The sequence below is a fragment of the Pteronotus mesoamericanus genome, unplaced genomic scaffold (genome assembly GCF_021234165.1).
Source record: "Pteronotus mesoamericanus isolate MK-2021 breed Mesoamerican mustached bat unplaced genomic scaffold, CSHL_Meso_final contig_130, whole genome shotgun sequence".
Classification (NCBI taxonomy): Eukaryota; Metazoa; Chordata; class Mammalia; order Chiroptera; family Mormoopidae; genus Pteronotus; species Pteronotus mesoamericanus.
This window is the reverse complement of record NW_026555060.1, coordinates 24,643,363-24,663,181: the sequence shown is the minus strand read 5'-3', so window position 1 is coordinate 24,663,181 and position 19,819 is coordinate 24,643,363. Positions and strand designations below refer to the sequence as shown.

Here is a 19,819-nt window from a genome sequence, read left to right as displayed (position 1 = left end):
ATTCCCAGTCAGGGCACATGCCTGGGTTGTGGGCCAGGTCCCCAGTAGGGAGCGTGTGAGAGGCAACCACACATTGCTGTTTCTCTCCCTCTCTCCCTCCTTTCCCCTCTCTCTAAAAATAATAAAATCTTTAAAAGTTCTTTAAAAATACATATATGTATATGTACACACACACAGGGTAGACCAAAGTAGTTCACAGTTATTCATAGGGAAAATAATGCAATAATTAATAAATAATAATATAAGAATAAACTCTGTGTTTCACGTACTCACAATTATAAATCTACTTTTGCTTGCCACGTCCTGTACATACTTCATATATATAGAAGAAACAGACCAAAAACTCAGTAATCACCCTATGTCAAAATTTCTCATTTTTTTGTTTGTGTATCATATATTCTAAGTTTTCCACAGTGGACATGTACATTAGACCACCTTAAATTGCATCCATTGAACATGCTTGCTGCCCTCTGAAAAGTCTGCGTTCTGAAAGCTTTTCATTAGTGGGTTCTCTCCAGTGCACCTGCATGCCTGCCCTCACCAGTTGACTAAATACTGGTAAAAATCAGTTGTATTTGTCCCTAAGTCTGTTGCTGTGGGAAAAAGTTAAATATTAGGAGAGAAATTATAAACATCTAGAAAGATTTTGCATTCAGATTGCTTTTACAAGCTCTCTTTAAATACTTGCATAGATGTAAACAAAAATATAAATATTTAGGGTAAAATAACTTGAAGCATCTCTCACACCTTTATGATAATCTTTGCTTCAATGACTCTAAAAAATTAACTGACCAATTTCTAGTTTCAAATCCATTGGATACAAGTGCTTCTGCTATTTTTCTTCTTTAGCAAATAATGAAAGTATTTGTTACAAAATATTTATGTATTTAAAAAATGAAATATGCAATGAAAATAATTAAATTAGGGTATTTAAAGAATATAAAATAAAAAAGAAATAAAAAATATTTAAGAGGATGAGAGAACAAAAATAGAATGCATATAGTCTTCATTAAAATAACTTCCTATTACTGTATAAATCAAAGGGCTACCATAACAGAAAAAAGAATACCTTTATGTTAGGCACAATACTGTCCAATCAACTTAGAACTCATAATATTTCTAAAAGTCCAGAGGAATTTAAGTTAAATCCCTTAAGATGCCAGAGAAAATAGGGAAAATAACAACAGAACACATGCACACTCTTCTTCAAAACAAGAGAGAAAATATTGGAGACTGGCACACAGGTGCTCAAGAAATATGTGTTATTACGTGAATGAAGGAAGCCCTGAGAATCCGCATATTGTAACAGCCATAGAATCCTCAAAATGAAGGTTTTCCAGAGCCCTGGAGAGCTGAAGTAGATCCTTCTTGCTCACATGGAGCCCTCTTTTCTGAGAACTGCACCCTCCCATCTGAGGAGGTGGGTTCCCGTGGTCATGTCTATATCACTCCATTCTGCCTCCCTACAAGTTCATGGATTCCAAAGACATATCAGTCAAAGTGGATCATATTTGATCTTTCCAGAGCTTGAGACTCAGAACTGAGAGATAAGTTCTGAGAAAAGAGTTAGCCTGAGACGGCTAATCTTAGAAAAGACTTACTTACCAGTTTGGTCTTTGGCTAGTGTCCTGGAACTTAGATTTCAGAATTGTCCTCACCTGTCTCTTAACTGATAAAGGTGATCCACAATGCCTAGATTTTGCGAACAATGTGGTTTTTGCTGAACACCTGCTTTTCTAGTGGGAGTCTGGAATTTTGGCATGTGTAGAGGATGCTTACAGGAATATCTCCCAATAAAAACCTTGGGTGCCAAGACTCTACAGCGCTTCCCTGGGCAGAAATATTTCACATATGTTGGAGTATTTTTGTCATTTGACTAGGTGTGCATTCTGCCACTCCTCATGGGACAGAGTATAAGAAAGCCTGCACAGTGGTTCCTCTGGACTCCTCCTGTGTTTTTTTCCCATTCTGATCCAGCTGTGTATTCCTGTTCTACCACTGTAATAAATCTTATCCTTGAGTGCAATGATATGCTGAGTCCAAATGTGGTGTGGTCTGAAGGGCACCCAACACATGTTATGGGTGACACTGGAGCTGAGTACACTTAACAGCTGTGCCCTATGAGCCCACACATAAAGCTTCTGCCAATATTCTCAGAGATAGCTCGGGTTTACCCCACATATCTTTCAGCTCTAGAAGATACCCTTGTATCTCTAAAATAAAATCCCCTCTTCGCTTAAAATAGCCAGAGTTGGTTTCTGCTGCTTATGACCAAAAGAATCTTAGCTAAAACAAGTAGAAAAGAAGTAGAAAAGTAAATTATGACAGGCGTATCTACATCAATTACTTTATTCTCTGCAGTAAACGAACAAGGTGGTGGTGGCACCAAATAGTGTTTAAACTAAAATTCAATACAATTTATTTTTATCATCTCCCCCCAAAATATGTAGATCATATCCACAGTCTATTTCCATTCAAGATAGCATATGCTTAAAGCAAATGGAAATGTTAGATATCTATAAAAACACTGAAGACTTTATGAAAGGGAATTTCATAACTGGAGTCCCTTAGAATCCTATAAAAATGAGATGGCTGCCTCCAGCTTCTACTTCAGAACTTCATAGGTAACCACATCAACAGCCAAGGCTTTGTACCAGAGTACTATATTCTGTATATCAAACTCAGACCTATGCTGTGCAACTGAGTTCATTTCATATCTCAAACATAGTATCTTTGTAAAATAAATTTACTTTGCCAGATATTTGCTTTTTACAAAAAAAAAAAAAAAGAAAAGAAAGAAAAAACAAGAAACCCAGACTTTAAATATAAACCTTCCGGTTCTTTCCATTTTTCCCTAATCCTTTCTTAAATCATTGCCAAGATAGATACGTAAGGGTCACAAACTGATAATAAATCACAGTGACCATTTACTGAGTACTAATTTTTGCTACACATTGTGCCGGATTTTGGACACACCTCAACTTACCTAGTCCTTGCAACAACTCTGAACAGGTATCCTTACTGCAGAAGAGTAAACTGCAGAGGTTAAATGACTTGCAAAAAGTGACACAGATAATTAAGAAGCTGAAATTTGAATTCAAGAATATTTGATTTCAAATCCAGTGTTTTATTAATTATGCTACAACAAAAATTCTATGTTGTATCCTTGAGATCAATACTTTATATCAACCTGTAAGTGAAATTTTTTTAATTAAAAAGGGAAGTCCAGAGCCTATAGCAAAAGAGATGAGAAAACTAGAAATCTTTGAGACTTTTTTTTCAAGTACAAGAGCTAATGTCATTAGCCTTTTTGGTCTGCACTTGTGCTCCAGAATTATCTAGATTTTTAAAAATCTCCAATGCATTAAGATTTTCTTCATTCATTTTCCCCATGATTCCAATAAAGTCTCCTGTTATTTCTAATATGCAACATACCTATAACCTCTAACTTCAAATATTAAAGTTAGTGCTATTTGGGATCCTATGGCTCCCGTCTCCTGATGATCACTATATTCTGCCACTTTTTAAACCCAAATCTTCCTTAGTGAAATTTATATCCGTAAATCACCACTTTAAACCCACTTCCATTTTAAATTGAGATTGCTGATAAATAAATTCAAGTTTATTTGGAAATTGAGGTTTACAGAGGTTAAAGTACATACTATTACTAATAGTCGGCCACAAAGAACACTCATCACAGGTCAAATTTTAACTAGTGAACCACAGCCATCCAAAAGTTTACAAGAAGCAAATTCAATATCTCTTTAAAACCGAACACAATGGAAGTCATAGTGAATGATGGAGTCATCCTATGAAGGCAATGATTTTCAGCCAAGATAAACATATGAAGAAAGATGGCTGGTGAAGGGCAAAGAGGAGAAGGAAGACACCATAACTCTGACCACATCTCCTCCCTCTTCTTACGTCACCTTTGATGTTGGAGGATGCCATAAGTCATTTCCTTTGATTTACTTTGCAGGACTGAAAAGTTATGTACGTGATCCATCACACTAACTCAGTCATTCCTCTCAACGAACCTTTTAGGACAAGTGGCGGGTGACGTGAAAAAGACTAGAGCCCAACAAACCATGTCCTTGTCCTCATCAGCCTCCTGTCCTAATTAATGGAACTAACAATAAGCATATATTTACACAGAATTTAAGGAAAAACCCAACAAGTCTAAATTGTCCCCATCAGCAATAAAGTTATTACTTTCTTCTGAAACATAGTACATACTGTTACTAATATAGTAATAGTAACATAGTGTATTACCCAATATATAAAGTGCTTCATTTCTTGGCTTTTGAGGTTATGGTTGTACATGCACAATTCATATGCACTAAATGTCACAAATAAATTTCATATACAGAACTCTATTTCCATGTCTTAATAGGAATAAATGACTTAATAAGTATTCAGTTAAGTGTAGAACTGAGAGAAATATAAAACTAGGTCTTTACCAGGCAGAATCTTAAATTGTGGGAAGATGGTCCCTACATAAAATAACACATGCCAAAAATTCAAAAGAGTTCACAGTGTTCCATACTGAGAGTTGAGGGAGTTCAGATCACAACAGACTGGTGTTGTCTGAAAAGATATCATGGAGGGAATAGAAATGGAGCTGGGCCATGAAGAATGGGTAAAAAGTAAAATGGCACAGAATGAGAAGAAACTTTGGGTCAAGACTGGAATGTGGGGGCATTTATGTTGGAAGGAGGTTAAAAAGAAGGCAGAATGAGTCAAGACACATGAAGGGCACTGAATATCAAGTTAAAGATTTTGGATTTTATTTTGAAAGGCAAAGTAGAGCTTTTGGAGACCTGAGTGAGAAAATGACTTAATGAAATCAATGTTTTAGAAAGGCGGAGCTAAGCAAGAAGGGAACTAGGTTAGCAGTTTTAGCTTTTTGAAGTCACGGATCTCTTTGAGAATTTAACAAAAGCCATGAGCCCTTTGCCTAGAAACAAATACACATTCAGAAGTGTGCAAAGTTCACAGACTCTCTAAAACCTTTTAGTAAGGGTTTATGGACTCAGGTTAAGAACGCTTGAATTAAATTTTTTTTCCAGCAGACTAGAATTAAAGGACTAAACTATGATCTTAGTAAAAAAGAAAGCAAGGCTTTGAGAAACATAGTGCTCAAAATTTGATATAAAGTATGAGGTGAAAAAGTTGAAGGTAGAGTGCTTGTCCCAGAATTTTATAAGACATCTGTAGAGGAGACTGCTGTAACTCCCAATATCTATTTTCCCTTCTCTTTCATGAGGAGTTGCAGCCAGACCTGATGGAGAGGACCGCCCATTCTCCAGAGATAACGGAGTTTGAGCTGGATTCAAGAACTGAATGGAAAGAGATGAACACATTCTAGAATACATCTGTAGCAGAGACTGCTATAATTCCCAATATCCATTGTCTCTTCTCTGTCATGGTAATAGATAGTTGAGTATATGACCACCCAAAATAGAGATACACATTCTCAGCCTTCCATACAGCCGGTGTGGCCACATGAGTAAGTTCTGACCAGTAAGAAGGTGGTAGAAGTGATACAGGAAACTTTGGGTCTTGCCTGGTTCTCTTTGGGTCTTTCCTGCATCTTTGGGTCTTCCCTTACCCCTTTTCTCCTTCCTGCTAGCCAGTATGTGGACATAGTGGTGAGCCATCTCAGACCAGAGTTGAAAGCAACACCCAGAGGATGGTGAAGGAACAACATAGACTCCCTATGACATTGCAGAGCAAAGCCGTCATACCAGCTTAGATTTTTACTTATCTTACTTGTCATTATCATTCCAGGTGTTTGGCACAGCCCCTGAACTTATCCCATCTAATACAAAATTTGGTACTCAAGATGGTTTGCTGCTAAAATAGAACCTAAAGTGCATGACTAGTTTAACAGCCAGGCAGTGGGTACCAAGGACCCATATAGTTCAGAATAAAAAGTGGATGAGCAGTATTATCTTATCTGACCAAACATTTGGTAAAACTGTCACCTGTTCGGAATCCTATGGTTCCCATCTCCTGATGATCACTATCTTCTGCCATGTTTTAAACACAAATCTTCCTTAGTGAAATTTATATCCATAAATCACCTCTATAGAGCCTACAGAGTATAAAAACACACACTCCTGAACCTCATCTCAGAACCTGAAAGGCAAACTACATGCCCACAGAGCCTGTAACTCAGTAGCATGTGTCCACTGTTTCTTGCCACTTTTAGGAAAGCCCTGGGAGGAAGATGAGGTCAACTTGGAGCTGGCTGATCAGCAAAAAGAGATGGCAGGAAATTCACTCTGCATGGAGGTACTTTGTCTGTGGTCTCAGTACCTAGAAGGCAGACCTTGACATGTTTGGAAAATTAGAATCAGAAAAGGTGGTTCTGAAAATGGTGTCTAACAGGAGATAAGAGAACAGACAAATCCTTCATCAAGTACTTTCTAGTAAGCATTCTCTGGTAGACAATGGGAGCCAGCTGAGACTTCAAGATCCAATAAAAGGTGTTGCCTTCCCACTCAAGCCTATTATTTTGGTTGACCTCAAGGTAAGAACCATTAAATTTATGGAGCTGAATCAGTAGAACACAGAAGCAGTAAGTAAAACATTAGAATTTTCTGGCTTAAGTATTAGATCTATATGAGATCTTTCACTGAGCAAATTGCTCGTGGAATGATCAGAAGCAAAATGGGTGCAGAACTATGAATTTTATTAAAAAAAATTGTACTGCCAGAGAAATCCCAACTCTGGCCAGGAAAAATATCCTGTAACTGATGACCCCTTAAAGTAACTTTCAAGCTCCTAACCTTATCAAAATAGACTATGAAAGGAGTGCAGTCCCCAAGGAAGGCATGTTAATGTCAGATATGGCTACCGAAGATAATGGATAAAGAAGAACCCATAAGGCAAAGCCAAGGAAATGGACAGAGGACAGAGTTGAAGAGCCAAATAAACTCGTGAACTTACTACAGAGCCACATCAAGGAGCTTTTATCATTGCTCCCCAATAGGATTTGATAACGGATTTGAACCAGGTGCTCCCACAGGTTCCCCATTCTTTCCCTCTACAAATGGAAGTTTTCTTTATAAATTTTATGTGTACTTATGGGGTGGATGGCAGTTCATAAAATTCTACACTACAAGGAGTCACAGCCCAACTGCACATTCTCCAGAGTTAATGGACTTTGAATTGGATTCAGGAATTGAATGGAGAGGACCACATTCTTTGTATGGGAAGAAAAGCTTAGGATATTTGAGTGGCCAAAAGTATCAAGAGTGGTGATTACTGGTTATTTTCTGATATCTATTTTCCTCTTCTTTCTCAAGATAATTTTTAGCTGGTACATGGCAACCCTGAATAAAGACTGTGGCTTTCCGATCTCCCTTGCAGATATATAGAGAGACGACCAGGTTCTGGCCAATGAAATAATACTGGATGTGATACATGTAACTCTCCTTCCCCCTTCTCCCAAACAGCCTAGTAGGAGATAACGATCTACAAAAGAAGTTATTACAAAATATTGTGACAAGTTCTAAAATATAGGAAGAAAAAACTGTCCTAGATCTGCATGCAGTGATAGTTTTGAAGAAAGTTACAAAATGGTCCACTTACTTTTCAGTTTTATTTAAAGTATAAAAAACATAAGGAAAATGAAAACAATATCATTACCCTTAGCAACAAAATTCCCTAAGCGAAATCCTGTGACTGAGCAAAAAACAATTGTTTCCCAGTATTGTTTTGACTCTTCCCTCCCAGTACACACAAGATCATACCCTTGGCCTGCAGTTCTAACTCAATACTGGACATTCAAAATTTCACCAAGCAAGTTCATTGCTACTGGGAAGGGAGGAAATTTTGGTAATGGGGTAAGAGGGGTGATTATATATAAAGTCAACTCTTCCAGAGACTTTTCCAAAACACCAGCCCAAATCTACCAAGATTATTTGCATATAGTATTTCAGTTAAGAACCCCCAGCCCAGGTTTTTCCAAGGCAAAATTACTGTTCAGCTGTCAGGCTTTTATAGGAATCGAATAGAGACAAATTGTGAGAGAAAACTTCAAATAAGGTCACAATAATTATGCTCTGAGCATATGCTAATATGAGCTTAAATGAAGAAGAGACTGTCAAACACATTTTGCAAATATATCCCTTACTGTCGTAAGAGTATTGGCCGTGGATGGCCATGGACCTCCTCCTGTTGGAGAATTACCTGAGGTGCCTGATAAAAACACATACTCCTGGACCTCATCTCAGAACACTGAATTAGAACCTGGAGGAACAGAGTGGGAAGGAGGCCTGGAAACTGGCCCTTTAAATATCATTCAGAGTGATTTGAACACATACCTATGTTTGAAAAATTACATAAAAATGTTGACATTCATTTTGCAAAGTGAAAGAAGGCACCTATCTTACCCTCAGATATTAACCATGTAGTTGGCCCCATACCTTCCCTGAAGAAACCCCAATGCATTCAAGAGAGAGAAATTGGGTTTATTCAAAATGTCCCCTGAGGTCAAGAGCAAAATACTGAGATTCCAGTGCGTCATGTAAGATTCAAAGGTCAGGTGCTTAGATGATTGTGGGGGGCGGGGGGGGGGGGGATCTTCAATGTTAATCTAATAACTGGATCAAAGATACCAAATGACTTTATTCTGATAATTGACCTGTATTCATCTTCTCTTCTGTGAGGATGAATGAAAACACAATAACTTTGGAACCTAAATCAAATAATCAGAATTAATCTCTGGCACATGAGCATGCAACGGAAGAGAGAGGTTCCAAAAACGGATACTCAAGTCCTTTAGTCCATTAAAACTCCCGCAACATGATTCGCAATTCGAAATTCAGAGTTAAGAGCTCTGAAATTAAAGAAGCTATCTAGAGGACATATGCAGATAATAAATACCACGCTGCGATCCAACCCCACCTACTGCCCTCCTCACCCTAGCAGCACAGTCGTGATCCCCACAGCCCCGCTAACGCAAGCCTTGGACGTGGCCCTGAAATGGATCCTTGGGTCAACTGCAGGAGCTGCGAGAGCTTAGAACTTTTCTTTTCCCGCAGTCCCGCCTCCGCAGAGAGCTGAATTCCCACAACTTTACAACCAAGGGATGGAAAAGTAAAGAGCTCACAAAACCAGCATGAACTCGGAAGGCGGGAAGATCACTCGAGCGTGGAAGCGACGCCGAGACCCTGACCTCAAAGTTCCTCAACCACAGTGGCTGGACAGAGGGGGACCCCGACACTGACAATACCCACGTCTGCCTTTCTCTGCCCCCTCACCCACCCTCCTCCTCACCGGCCTGCGCGCAGACTGCAGACCCCCTGAAGCCCGACCTCTCTGCAACAACACCCCACCACAGGCCTGACAGGAAGGACCACTATATCCTCAGCTCCCCAGCCCACCGCCCCGGCCCCATTTCGGACCTGGCGGGCGCGCCGGGACGCCTCGTGGCTCCCGGCTCTCGGGCTTCCTTGGCCGGTAGCCGTAGACACCCCTTTCCGTCTGGTAGCCGCGCCAGAGTAGGATCGGAGGGGCTCGACTGAGGCTCCGTCTTGCTGCTGCCACAGTGACTGAGGCCATGCTCCACTTGGCCCCCTGGTCCGGAGGACGAGGAGAAGCACCCAACCCGAGAGGAAAGAGTCGCTCCGGAGACGCCTGGAACCCGGGAATGCGCCTCGCAAGAGGCTGGAGTCAGGAGTCACGCCCCCGGAGAACGCCCCCATGCCTGATTGGTCGGGGGCTGGGCCCTCGGAGCCAATCGAGGGCAGCGGTTCCCCAGCCGAGGCCACGCCTTGTGACCCTGCGGGACTTGTGATCCTAGAAGCTTGAGGGTAGCCCTGGATTTGGGGAAAGGGCGAAATGCTGAGCAGAGCGTTACCGGCTTTCTGGTACAAAACTTCTTATCTCTGCATATCCTATCGTCTCCCGCCAGAAGTATTTACCCACCACCCCTCTGCTGGAAGCCATAGAGCACAACCACACGGACACGATGTAAGTTGTCACATAGAAACAAAAAATTAGCGACTGTGTTCAGAGAAAGTGGCTGGAACTTGAGACGAAGGGACGCAAAAGGAAAGATCATATGAAGGAGCCAGAAAATAAATATCTCCCCTTTTTTTCCTTATGAAAAATTGAAGGAGAAAGTACAAAGTAGGGGAGGAGGAGCCTGTATGATGATATAATAGGAAGGAAAAGAAATTGGACATTGAAGATTTCAGCAGTATGCGTTTGAGATTCTTCACTGGTGTATCTCTGAAAGAGTTTCCCAAACTATTTTATTCTGACTCACCTTTACCTTTGCTACTATGGTGGGGGAGGGAGGGAATCTGAATTCTTCCCTAGTCAGCCATTCATCATTCCATTCCTGCATAGCTTACCCCCATACTCCTAAGAACGTTAAACATATGTGCCCAAGATACCTTTTTACCTCACTGATTCAACCACTACGCCCACCGAATACTCTGCTAGGTTACAAAGATTAAGATACAGTGTCTGCCCATAGTCAGTTCCCAGTCTAGTAGTAGACTAAACTCAATATACAATATGAGAGATGCTGTGATGCAGACATGAGCAGGTGCCCCGCAAGCACAGAGGAACAGCATCCAGCACAAACAGGTGTGTCAGGGGGACCTCCAAGTGGAAGCAACACTAAAACAAAATCTTCAGGGATGAAGTTTGTTATGGTGATTAAGATTTCTTTCTTTACAATTTTAATACAAGAGAGTTCAAGACATGTTTGAAAGATATTACAAAATATTGAGTAAAAAATAAAGGAGAGAAGGATAATCTGGTGGATTTAGGTCCATGCAAAGGTGAGAGGGGATGGGATCCAAGCACAGACAACACTAGAAAGGAGAAGAGGGATATTCTCTATTGATTCAGACTAAAAGAAGATAGATGCAAAACAGAGTTTTAGATTCAGTGTGAAGTTCTGAGGGAGTTTCTTCTATGAGAAATATGAAGCTAGGTAATTTCTCCTGAATTAGCTGAGAAGGTGCTGGGGAGTGGGGAGGTGGATCAGAGCTGAGAAAGGTGGAGACAGTATGAAGTTGTTATTGAGGAGAGTAGTAAAATGTAGAAGATTGTCTTCAACTTTTGGGGGTCACCCAGTTGTGGTTGGTGACCCCCAGTTGTGGTTGGGGGTCACCCAGTTGTGCTTGGAAAGAGATACTACCTTCTACTCTTTTTGCGACTTTCTCCATTTGTGTTTAGTTGCCTTGGTACTGAGAAGGTCATAAGGATGATGACTGGAATCCGTTGGGGCTACAGTTTTTCCAGGCAGAGGTGATAGAAAGGCCAAGAGGCAAAGGCATTTAGCATATTAGAGAAAAACTGAAATAATAAAACATGGACTCTATACTGGGGAATAAAAGACTAGCAAATATAAGAGTGGACATATCCTATCTTTGGACCCAAAATACAAGGTCTGGCACAAATAATACCCTTCTTTTATTACAAAAATCATAAGTATGTAATTCTGTAACATAACAATATCACACTCAAGCACACCATATGACATTTTAGGTGAAATGATCAAATTAAAATTAAATTATTATACCCATATTATCACCCTACCAACCACACTCCAGCAGGCATTACTTCTGTCAGACCCGGTACATCCAAAATAATTCTCAAACTCGTCCACTCTCCCTAGTTGGAGCCATCAGCACCTTTAAAGGAGTACCACAGTGGCTTCCTAAATGGTCTTTTTGCCTTGGTCTTTCCTTGCTTAGCCATATGTCTTCCACATTGAAGTCAAAGTTATTTCTTAAAATTAATCTCATACTGCTATTGCCTGAAATTTTTTCATGGTCTCCTGTTTTTTGGATAAAGCCTAATGTTTTAACATAGCTTTAAGTTAACATAATTTAAAGATCACTGACCTTGACTCATTTATTAAAATTTCCATCTCGCCATTTTTCAGCCAAAAACTTCAATGTGCGATGCTTTTCCACGCCTCCAAACTCTTTTCCTTCACAATTTCATTCACACTAATGGCTTTAATGAACAATTATATAAGAATGACACCAAATACCGATCACCAGCATAGGTCTCTCTTCTCAACTCAGGATCCACGTATGAGGAATATTACCTCCTGACATCTTCAGTTTTTAGGGTATCACTAGGAACTCATGATATACCAAACTCCATATGTTAAAATATCATTTTGAAACTTTGTGGCCGACAGGCTCCAACTAAACTGCTGATGTACACTTTGTTTGCCATCACAATGTCTTAATTTTAAAAAATTGGATGCTAATATTAAAAATGTGGAAGATTGGCACAGTCTTCCTCTCAGGAGCATAGCCATACATTTCCCTTCCCTCTGTTCTTCCCCCAGGTGCATTACTTTTGCCTTTTTCCTAAGCTCCAAGAGCTCTTCTTCTGCCTCTGGAACTTGTTTCCTTAATCTACTCAGCCCAACTGGTTCACTTTTACTATCTCTGTAACTTTCTAAATAAACATAATTTAAAAAAATATGGAAGATTACATATTACATTCTAGGTTTCCAGTTTTTCTTGAAAAGCTGGAAGATCTGGCCACTTTCCTTTATGGCAGTAATCAGCTCGAGTTGAGTAGTGGCTGTCCTCTTTAGATGGCATGTGCATGCTGGTTTTGTTTATATCACTCTTACCTTTATGTGGTCTGCCTGCCTGAATCCTTCAGGCACTTGTGTTTGCAATCCCTAGTCTCCTATGATTTTGCCTGCCCCTTTTTTCACCTTTATGGAATCTCATTTCCTGAGGCCTCACTATGCTCCAGTGATACTATTTTCAGTCCCTTGAACACCTTTTTTGCATTTAAGGGTCTTCACATGTCATTCCGTCTGCTAGGAAAGCTCTTTCTCTTCCTCACCCACCCCCGACAACACAGACTCCTGGTTAATTCCTACCCCCGTCTCCATTGAGCTTAGAGTTACTTTCTGAAAAAAGTGTTCCTGATCCCCTTTGCTAGTTTCGTTCTCTCAGCTGTATACTCTCATAGCATTCCATGCATTTCCTTATTACATTGGTATAATTTAAAAAGTGTTTCTTGAGTACCAGATATGTCATTATTATAGTTATCTAAATTCTTTCCAGTTGTAGTATTTTAATTGTTCTCTCTCTTCTCTTCCTTCCAAGCATAATTACATAATTGATTAAATTCATGTAGCTTAATGTGAGTATGATGTGACTCCCTTTTGGGTGGCCCTCCCACTAAACTGTAAGCTACAAGAATGTGGGGGTTATGTGTGTGTGTTTTTTTTCATTGCTCTATTCCCAGTGGGTAATACACTAATAACCAGTGTGTAATACACTAATAACCAGTAAATGCTCAGTAAAAAATTCTGAGTACATGAATTAATGAAAGTGAGGCAGGATAGTAAGAAGCTAAGAAAATTCCTTGGCAAGTGGAATAGGGAAACTGAAACAGACAGTTAAACACAATAGCCTAACAATTTACAGCCAGCTACAGAAGCTCGCCTCCCTAGAGATAACATTTAGGCCTCAGTTGTATTTCAGCTCCAGGCTCAGAGAGGCAGCAGAAAAGGTGACACCAGGACCAACTATTGATAAAACGACTAATGACCCCCTGCCCTGGCACTCACCAATCAGTAGAGACCACGACCCTGAAAGAACACACCTGGAAAACTAATGAATATTCTGCTGAAACTGTCCCCTGAGACCTCTCCTAAAATTCCCCTGTCAGCAAGAGAGAGATAAAAGCCTCAAGATAAAGGACTCAGCAGTGCTCTCCCTCTGGGGAGCAGCCCACACCATTCCTTTTACCCTATTCTCTTTCCCCTCTTCTTCCTTCACTTCTTTTCTCCTAAACTCTAAGGAACTCTAAGCTTGCAATTAGGGGAGCAATGGACAGCAGCATCTCTGCTCGGGTTAATCCCCTGAACGTATCCCCAAAACCCCTTTTCTCTGACTTTCCAGTGAGCTAAGGCAGCCCAGCCTAGGCTCTCTTGTTGCTTCTTTTATTCCAAGCCCTTCTTTGTGTTATTGTCCTCAGCTTTAATAAACATACCCTCAGTCCTGCCTGGTGTGGCTCAGTGGATTGAGTGATGGCCTATGAGCCACAGGGTCACTGGTTCAATTCCCAGTGAGGGCACATGCCTGGGTTGCAGGCCAGGTCCCCAGTCGGGGGTGTGTGTGAGCCAACCACACATTGATGTTTCTCTCCCTCTCTTTCTCCTTCCCTTCGCCTCTCTCTAAAAATAAATAAAATTAAAAGAAATTAAAACACACCCTCATAGTCACCTGAACTCATGTTATGAAATCTTTCCTTCATAAAGTCATGAACCCACACACTACTGGTTGGTCCTAGGAAGACCCTCTCAGGATCAGGCCCCCTGTCAAAAGTAGTGAAACAGGTGGAATAAAATGTTCCCCCAAATTGCTCCATTGAGTCAATCCCTGATGAAATAAATTGCTCCATCGAGTTAAGCCCCCTGCCAGAACTATGGTAGTTATCAATAGGAAGCAATAAAGCAATGGTCCAAGAATCTGACCAATCAACAAAACCACAACCTTTTGGTTACGGGATGACACTCCAAGCAACTGGCCAGAGTTAACCTGATTCCTTTTAAGTTTGTTTTTCAGATATAAAGCCTAGGCATGTACCTTTCTGCATTCTGTAATAAGTGCTGCATAATCCCAGAAACCTTCGCTTGACTGATATGTACAGTCACAGGACATCAGTGTTTCAAAAAAAAGGAAAAGCTTGCTGACCTACACCCTGATTGGTAAATCCCAGCAACTTCAGTGTTCCCTAGGAATAAAAACCCTTAAGCCCCACATTCCAGGCACAGAACCTGAGACCCTATCTCAGTGTTCTCACCCTGTGCAGAACATAAATAAATCTGCCTTTGCTTTTAAAAGTGTCCCTGGTCTAAATTCTTTTATATCAGGAGACAAAAACCCAAACTCATTGGTAAGAGTAGAACATAGTGTTATCATGGGGTTCTTGTGGTGTCTAAAGGAAAAGAATTTCCTGAGACCTGCACAGGAGAGGATGTGGCTCTGTGGTATGGTTTATTGATAAATTACAATTAAGGGGGTTCCCCTCCTGACTTCCTAATGTCCCATCTCCATTTGTCTCACCGTAGAGAAAGTCCAGTCTTGTCTTCAATAGGCCAGGATGAAGGCCACTGCCCAGAGTTTATGCTCCATATTAAAGTCCAGTCCAGTCCAGTCCAGTATCCAGCTAGCTTAGCATGTGTTTCCAGCTGCAGCACATTGCTATGCTTCAGTATGCCAAACCCCCTCCTGGAAGCCACGAGCCTCGTGGCTGTTAAGGCCACACGGCCATGGAGAGAACAGGTCATATACTGTGCAAGAGCAGGTCACAGCAAAAGACAGAGTTTCTTTGTTCCCCTGGGATTATATTAGCTTGAGCTTCAGATGGTCCAGGTACCCTTTCAGGAGAACCAATCAACTTCCCAGGCTTTTGTGGGCTTTGGATGGGTTTATACTCCTGAGTTAGACTGACAGGTCTCTATGGTCCAGCACTGCCCGCTATGTACCCTTTCAATCTGGTACTGGAGAGGGGCAAGGAAAAGTGTTAATTCCCTTGTTGGGGCAATACTATGATCCCCTGGAGAATGAAGCTGCAGATTCCTGGCTGAGCAAGCAGGCTTATGTTCCCCATTTTATTAAGTTCAGTGTCTAGTTCCCTTTGCTTCCCTTTTCTAGCTAAATACTGAACGCAACAATAGGATGAAGTGATTGGATATAAAAAGTAAAAGGGGAGGGGAGACAAAAATTCCTAGCTTCTGACTTGAGCGCTGTATGGTTCGTGGTGCCGTTAACTAAGATAAGGTACATTGGAGGAACAAAAGTCTGTGAGGCAGGATTAATTCCATTTTAGACATACTGATGGTGAAATGTTTATGAGATTTGTGAGTGCAGATAACTGGTAAACGGTTGGACGTATAGAGCTCAGAAAACCCTTTAAGGTGGGGAGTATCACCTTTATTTTGCTGATTTGATGTCCTATAGACCGCAGGCATGTACAATCAATAAGCATCAGAGGTAGGATCTAAATCTAGTTTGTAGGCCTGAGGTCTAATTCTTTCAATTCTCTTCCTCATTATTATGATGCTTCTTATATTATAAAGAACATTATTTATTTTAGCTCTCTATCCTTCTAAAACAGTTATTCTTAACAAAGCCTATAATAAAATATTTTTTATATAATCTTCAATTTCTAATCCTCAGTTTTGTGTGTGTGTGTGCGTGTATGTGTTGGTAATAAGTTACTAAGGGTTTATTACCTCAAAATGGTGAGACACAGTATGAGAATAGGGCATACATATCCAGCTGAAAAATAACATTCTTTCTCTATTGCTGTGACTAAATTGCATTTCTTCCCTGAATAATAGAAATTCCTTTAAAAACACCCCCATAATTTCTTTCATCTGGCTAATACTCAGGGTTTTCTCTTTGTCCTTCTGAGTCCTCCACCCCCATTGTGAAATAGATCATGCTTATAAAAATATATTTATATAAGTATGTGCATATAGCAGTTAATATTAAAATAATTATTACATTGATTATCTATTGTAACAAATTACTGCAGAATGTAGTAGTTTGAAACAATAACCATATATTACCTCACAGAATTTGTAGGTCAGTAATCCAGACAGTTTAGCACAGTTTAGGCTTCTTGGAAAGTTGCATTCAGGCTGTTGGTTGAGATTGTGATCATCTGATGACTTAACTAGGGGAGACTCAACGTTCCCTCTGCTCATTCAGTTGGCAGGATTGAGTTCCTCATTGGCTGTTGGCCAGAAGCCTCCCTCAGCTCTTTGCTGTGTGGTCCTCTCCAAAGAGTACCTTGCAACATAGCAGCTGGAGAGAGAGCCCAAAATGATTCTACAACATTTTGTAAACTAGTATTGGTAATAATGCCCAATCACCTTGGCTGCATATGTTCACTAGAAGTCATTCAATCTAGTTTACAACAGAGGAGAAAGGATTACACAAAAGTGTGAATACCAAAGGCAGGGATCCTTAAGGCCCATCTTTGAGGCCATGTACCATAACACATGTGACCATTTTTAGAAATGTATGTGTGAAGGATGCACAGCATTCTTTCTAATTTATTTTTTGTTTTTTATATATATTTTATTGATTATACTATTACAGTTGTCCCATTTTTTCCCTCCCCTTTATTCCCCTCTGCCCTGCACCCTGCCTCCCACCAGCATCCCCCCGACTTAGTTCATGTCCATGGGTTGTACATATAAGTTCTTTGACATCTCCATTTCCTATACTATTCTTTGGTACCTACTATTTATGCTTCTTATTCCCTGTGCCTTTTTCCCCATTCTCCCCACTCTTCCTCCCTGATGATCTCCATTTCCATGATCCTGTTCCTATTCTAGTTGTTTGCTTAGTTTGTTTTTGTTTTTTTTAGGTTCAGTTGTTGATAGTTATGAGTTTGTTGTCATTTTACTGTTCATAGTTTTTGATCTTCTTTTTCTTAGATAAGTCCCTTTAACATTTCATACAATAAGGGCTTGGTGATGATGAACTCCTTTAACTTGGACTTATCTGGGAAGTACTTTATCTGTCCTTCTGTTCTAAATGATAGCTTTGCTGAATAGAGTATTCTTGGATGTAGGTTCTTGCTTTTCATGACTTTGAATACTTCTTTCCAGCCCCTTCTTGCCTGCAAGGTTTCTTTTGAGAAATCAGCTGATAGTTCTATGGGCACTCCTTTGTAGGTAACTGTCTCCTTTTTATTTTGCTGTTTTTAAGATTCCTTATCTTTAACTTTGGGTAATGTAATTATGATGTGCCTTGGTGTGTGCTTCCTTAGGCCCAAGTTCTTTGGGACTCTCTGAACTTCCTGGATCTCCTGGAAGTATATTTCCTTGGCCAGACTGGGGACGTTCTCCTTCATTATTTTTTCAAATAAGTTTTCAATTTCTTGCTCTTCCTCTTCCCCTTCTGGCACTGTGATTTGGATGTTGGAACGTTTAAAGTTGTCCCAGAGATTCCTAAGACTCTCCTCATTTTTTTGAATTGTTTCTTCATTCTGTTCTGGTTGAATGTTTCTCTTTTCCTTCTGCTCCAAATCATTTATTTGAGTCCTTGTTTCCTTCCTAAAATTCCTGTATATTTTTCTTTATTTCACTTTGCATAGTCTTCACTTTTTCCTCCATTTTGTGACCATACTCAACCATTTCTGTGAGCATATTGGTTACCAGTGTTTTGAGCTGTGCATCTGATAGATTGGCTATCTGTTCATTGCTTAGTTCCATTTTTGGAGCTTTGATCTGTTCTTTCATTTGGTCCATATTTTTTTTGTCTCAGAGAGCCTGTTATGTTGGAAGGGGTGGAGCCTTAGGTATTCACCAGGGTGGGGCAACCCAGGTTGCTGTGTTGTGATGCTGTATGTGGGGGAGGGATCTGAGAGGGAACAATGCTGCTTGCTTGGCTCTCGGCCGGCTTTTGGTCACTTCCCCAGCTACCCACAAGCGAATTAGGCCCTTCTAGTGCTGATTCCCAGGAGGGTGGGTTTGTGTACATTATAAGACCCTGTGGGTCTCTCCAACAAACTCTCCTGTGAGGCTGGGAGTTCCTCCCACTGCCATATCCCCCATAGGTTTTTACCTCCAAAGGTTTTAAGGTTTTCTTTTCCCGCACTGGAACCCTGGGTTGCTTGGTCTGTCTCACCCCCCAGCTGTTCCTCCCGGTTTATCTGCACATGAATGTGGGGCCACCTGGTTTGCCAGCTGCCACTTTGCCACGCATCCTCTCTACCCTGGCTGCCCATCTCCGCCCCTCCTACTGGTTTGGATGAATGTTCCTTCTTTAACTCCTAGGTGGTTGGACTTCCATAGAGTTTGATTTTATGGCAGTTTTCGTTATTTTTTGTTTTTAAATTTGCATTGTCCTTCTTTTGGTTGTACGAGGAGGCACAGTGTATCTACCTATGCCTCCATTTTGGCCAGAAGTCCGGATCCAGCATTCTTTTTTATTGACTATCAATCACGTACTCTCTCATGTAACTCTTTCACTGGCTGCTGTGACATTCTGTCCCCAAAGTGATAGTCAACTGTTATTATCTTATTATTAAATTGATATTAAATGTTGGGTATGAAGACATACTAAGGGGCATCCCTGTTTAGATGAGTCTTTCATTAAATTGGAAGAAATTGGCCCTGGCTGCTGTGACTCAGTTGGTGGGAGTGTCATCGCATAGACCAAAATGTCACAGGTTCCATTCTCGGTCAGGGCACATACCTAGGCTGTGGGTTTGATCCCCAGTTGGGGCGCATTCAAAAAGGCAACCAAAATGATGCTTCTCTCTCACATCAATGTTTGTCTCTCTCTCTCCTCCTTCCTTGCTCTCTAAAGGCAATGAAAAAATGTCCTCTGGTGAGGATAAAAAAAAATAATAAAATAAATAAATGGGAAGAAATGGGGTAAACACAATGGAATGGCTATTTCTACAGCTTCCAGAAGTACAACTTAGAAAGAAACTTAGGGAAGTATAATGTATATATCAGCAGTACAGAACCTTCCAGAATAAAAATAAGCTAGAAATGACACCCATTATTTCACTTTACCCTTGGCACCTGATACAAGGAGTGAAGTGATGCCAGAAGACTCTCTGGGTAATAACACTTTTTTTCCCACTTATATTTTTCAATGTGACATTATCATCCTGGGTTATGAAGGCAAAAATTTTTCACTTGGATTCTTATATACTTGGAAACAATAAGGTGTATTGCCAAAATTAAATTAAAATAATGAAGCTGGAGATCATGAAGTGTAACCCACTCATTTTTTAAATGATGAATCTGAGTCACATGTTACAAATGATT

At 40.4% G+C, this 19,819-nt stretch overlaps 1 protein-coding gene across 1 annotated transcript in view; it reads right to left on the bottom strand.

Annotated features, from left to right (window-relative positions):
* The window catches only part of DHTKD1 (dehydrogenase E1 and transketolase domain containing 1), a 48,565-nt gene extending 38,893 nt beyond the window's left edge, over positions 1-9,672 (bottom strand). Inside the window, exon 1 of the mRNA XM_054593518.1 lies at positions 9,417-9,672. Coding sequence (XP_054449493.1) covers positions 9,417-9,573 — 157 coding nt within the window. The 5' untranslated portion in view covers positions 9,574-9,672. The remainder of the gene's footprint in view (positions 1-9,416) is intronic.
* Positions 9,673-19,819: the final 10,147 nt, after the last annotated feature.